General features: G+C 49.7%; 1 protein-coding gene across 1 annotated transcript in view; it reads right to left on the reverse strand.

Annotated features, from left to right (window-relative positions):
• Positions 1 to 1,735, reverse strand: part of ANKRD40 (ankyrin repeat domain 40) — a 13,317-nt gene extending 11,582 nt beyond the window's left edge. Inside the window, exon 1 of the mRNA XM_012811532.2 lies at positions 1,338 to 1,735. Coding sequence (XP_012666986.2) covers positions 1,338 to 1,471 — 134 coding nt within the window. The 5' untranslated portion in view covers positions 1,472 to 1,735. The remainder of the gene's footprint in view (positions 1 to 1,337) is intronic.
• Between the last annotated feature and the right edge of the window lie 635 nt (positions 1,736 to 2,370).

The raw sequence follows: 2,370 nt of genomic DNA on the forward strand, positions 1-2,370 counted from the left end.
ATGAATATGAGCTATTTCTATTATGCTTCATCTCATTAATGCTCACAATACTCTTCTGGAATAAGTGGAAAGTAAAGGAACTCTGGTGAGGTTGCATAGCTAGGCAGGAACAGAGAAGAACCTGCAGGAAAGACCAAGCCCATTCTTCTACACAACACTGCCTCCTACTGTCAAAACAGTAATTCACAGCTTTGAACCACAGAGCAATGCTCAGAAAAGGTCCATACATAACAGCAAGTGGGCAAACACTTTCAAACCAAACCAAACAAAAAGGTGGTCTCCATTGTTTCTTAGCTTTCTGGACAGCTATCCAGGCTGTTTTCTTTAGGGAAGGATGTAGATCGATTTCTGAGGCAGTAAAGAAATCATGGTTCTGGTCCTACCATACTAATAACCGTGTGGCCTAGGGCAAGTCATTCTCTGGCATTGAACTTAACTCCGTTGTCACTTTAGGTTCCAAAATGTAGGATGCCACTTAAAAAAAATAAAACATTGGCCAACTCACTTTAAGCTAGCAAAATCGGCTGACTAAGCATTACCTGGATCAAATCAAAGTTAAAATCTTAAATGTGAACAGGGCAGAATGATACAGCACATTTAGTAACGTAAAACTAAAGATCTGACCACGAGTAATATCTTAAAATGAGACTGCTTGTTTACTTGAGAAGGATACTGTCTGCAGGCAGACGTCTAAAATCTTGGAAGCGATTCTACCTTTGAAATAGTAGGAAAACAAAACAAAATATAGGATAAACAAATGAGTCTCCCCTCAGCAGGCAACTGTGGGCAGCAGCAGCAAATCACTGTTGAAGTGAAAGAACAGAGCAGCAGAATAGCGATGCAAATGTTGGGTTTTGTGTCCTGGTCTTGGCTAAAGAAATCTTGCTAGTTAATAAGATTCCTATTTGCTTAGTTGCTTTTGCTTTTAGCTTTGCACTAAGTGTTCTTTAGAAGGACCTATGGCAGGATAATTACTTAAAATAGCCCTGTGCTCCAGCGCACAGTCGCTGAGAATCACAGCCTCCAGCACCGTTCTGGCCAAGTTAGCCTGGGAGGGCGGGGTACCGCGGGGACGCCAGGGTCCCAGTGGGCGCTGCCGGGGGTGGACCACGTGGGCCGGAATTTGGGCAGGCTGCGCTCCACACTGCACCAGGCCGGGCGGGTGGAGGGGAGGGGGTCTTGGGCAGGCCTCAAGAGTGCACAACCTCGTAGGCGCGAGGGGAAAGGCCTCGCCTTAACCCTGAGTCCAGGGCCAGCGCTGGGCCCAGGTCGCGGCCGACTGTCCCACGCCTCAGGCCGGCTGCCCTGACCCTAGGCCTCCCCCGCTCCCCACTTACCAGCCGTTGACCTCATTTTGGGAGTTCACATCCACCCCGCTCTCCACCAGTTTCTGCACCTCCCGAATGTCCCCCAAGGCCGCGGCCTCCCGCAGCCTCTCCTGCTGCTCCTTCTGCTCTAGGAGAGCGCTCATCGTCCCCGCGGTCCCAGGCCCCCGCCCGGGCCTGCCTGCCCTGCCCCGCCCGGGCCTGTCAGCGCCTCCGCCGTCGCCGCGACCCGCTCCCAGCCATGTGGAGGGAGCACAGAGTTCGCCCGCCCCGCTCGCGCCGCCGCCTGCGCCCGTCCCGGGACTTCTGCTCCCTCCCGCGGGCCGCCCGCGGATCCCCGGCTACTCCCGGCCCACAGGGCCAAGCCTCCTCCCAGGCCGCGCCTCCCGAAGGCCGGCTCCGGGGGACCCTATTCAGTGTGACAATTCTGACCCAGATATTTTCCGTTCCGACCCACGGCCTGGGCGCCGGGGCTGACTGTTTATGTAACTACTGCACATTATTATCTGCCATGATTCATTGACTATTTTTAGACCTCCCTACCCCGCAGTTTCCAGGGAGGTGGACAGACACATGAAAAGAGAAAAAAGCATATTTGAGAGCCAGAAAAACCTTATCCTCTGGTGCAGGCTGTTTACCAGGCATCAAAAATAATTGGTAGGTTCTTTTCTATTGGGATTTGTGTTTTGTTTTGTTTTTTTCACCCGGCTTGGTTGGCTCATTTTCCTTATCTGAGCCAATTTTTGCCCAGCAGGATGGGAGAATGCGCTGAAAACAATCCTACTATGATTTGCCCATTATTGTGGAGATATTACACTGCTATTTCTTCTTTTTGAGAGTGCTTGGGACAATTGAGTTAGAATATTTATTTCAATTGCTGTTGTTTTACATCTCATTTTAGATAGATTTCCTCTAACTTGACTTTCAGGAAAAATATTAAGACTGTGCTTACAGTTTGTAAACTATAAACTACTGCCTATAAATCATAATTACTCTTCATGTAAGCCTTGCAAGGAAATTAAGAAAGGAAAAAAGAACACCAAAG

The sequence above is a fragment of the Otolemur garnettii genome, unplaced genomic scaffold (assembly GCF_000181295.1).
Source record: "Otolemur garnettii isolate 467f Iridium unplaced genomic scaffold, OtoGar3 scaffold00162, whole genome shotgun sequence".
Classification (NCBI taxonomy): domain Eukaryota; kingdom Metazoa; phylum Chordata; class Mammalia; order Primates; family Galagidae; genus Otolemur; species Otolemur garnettii.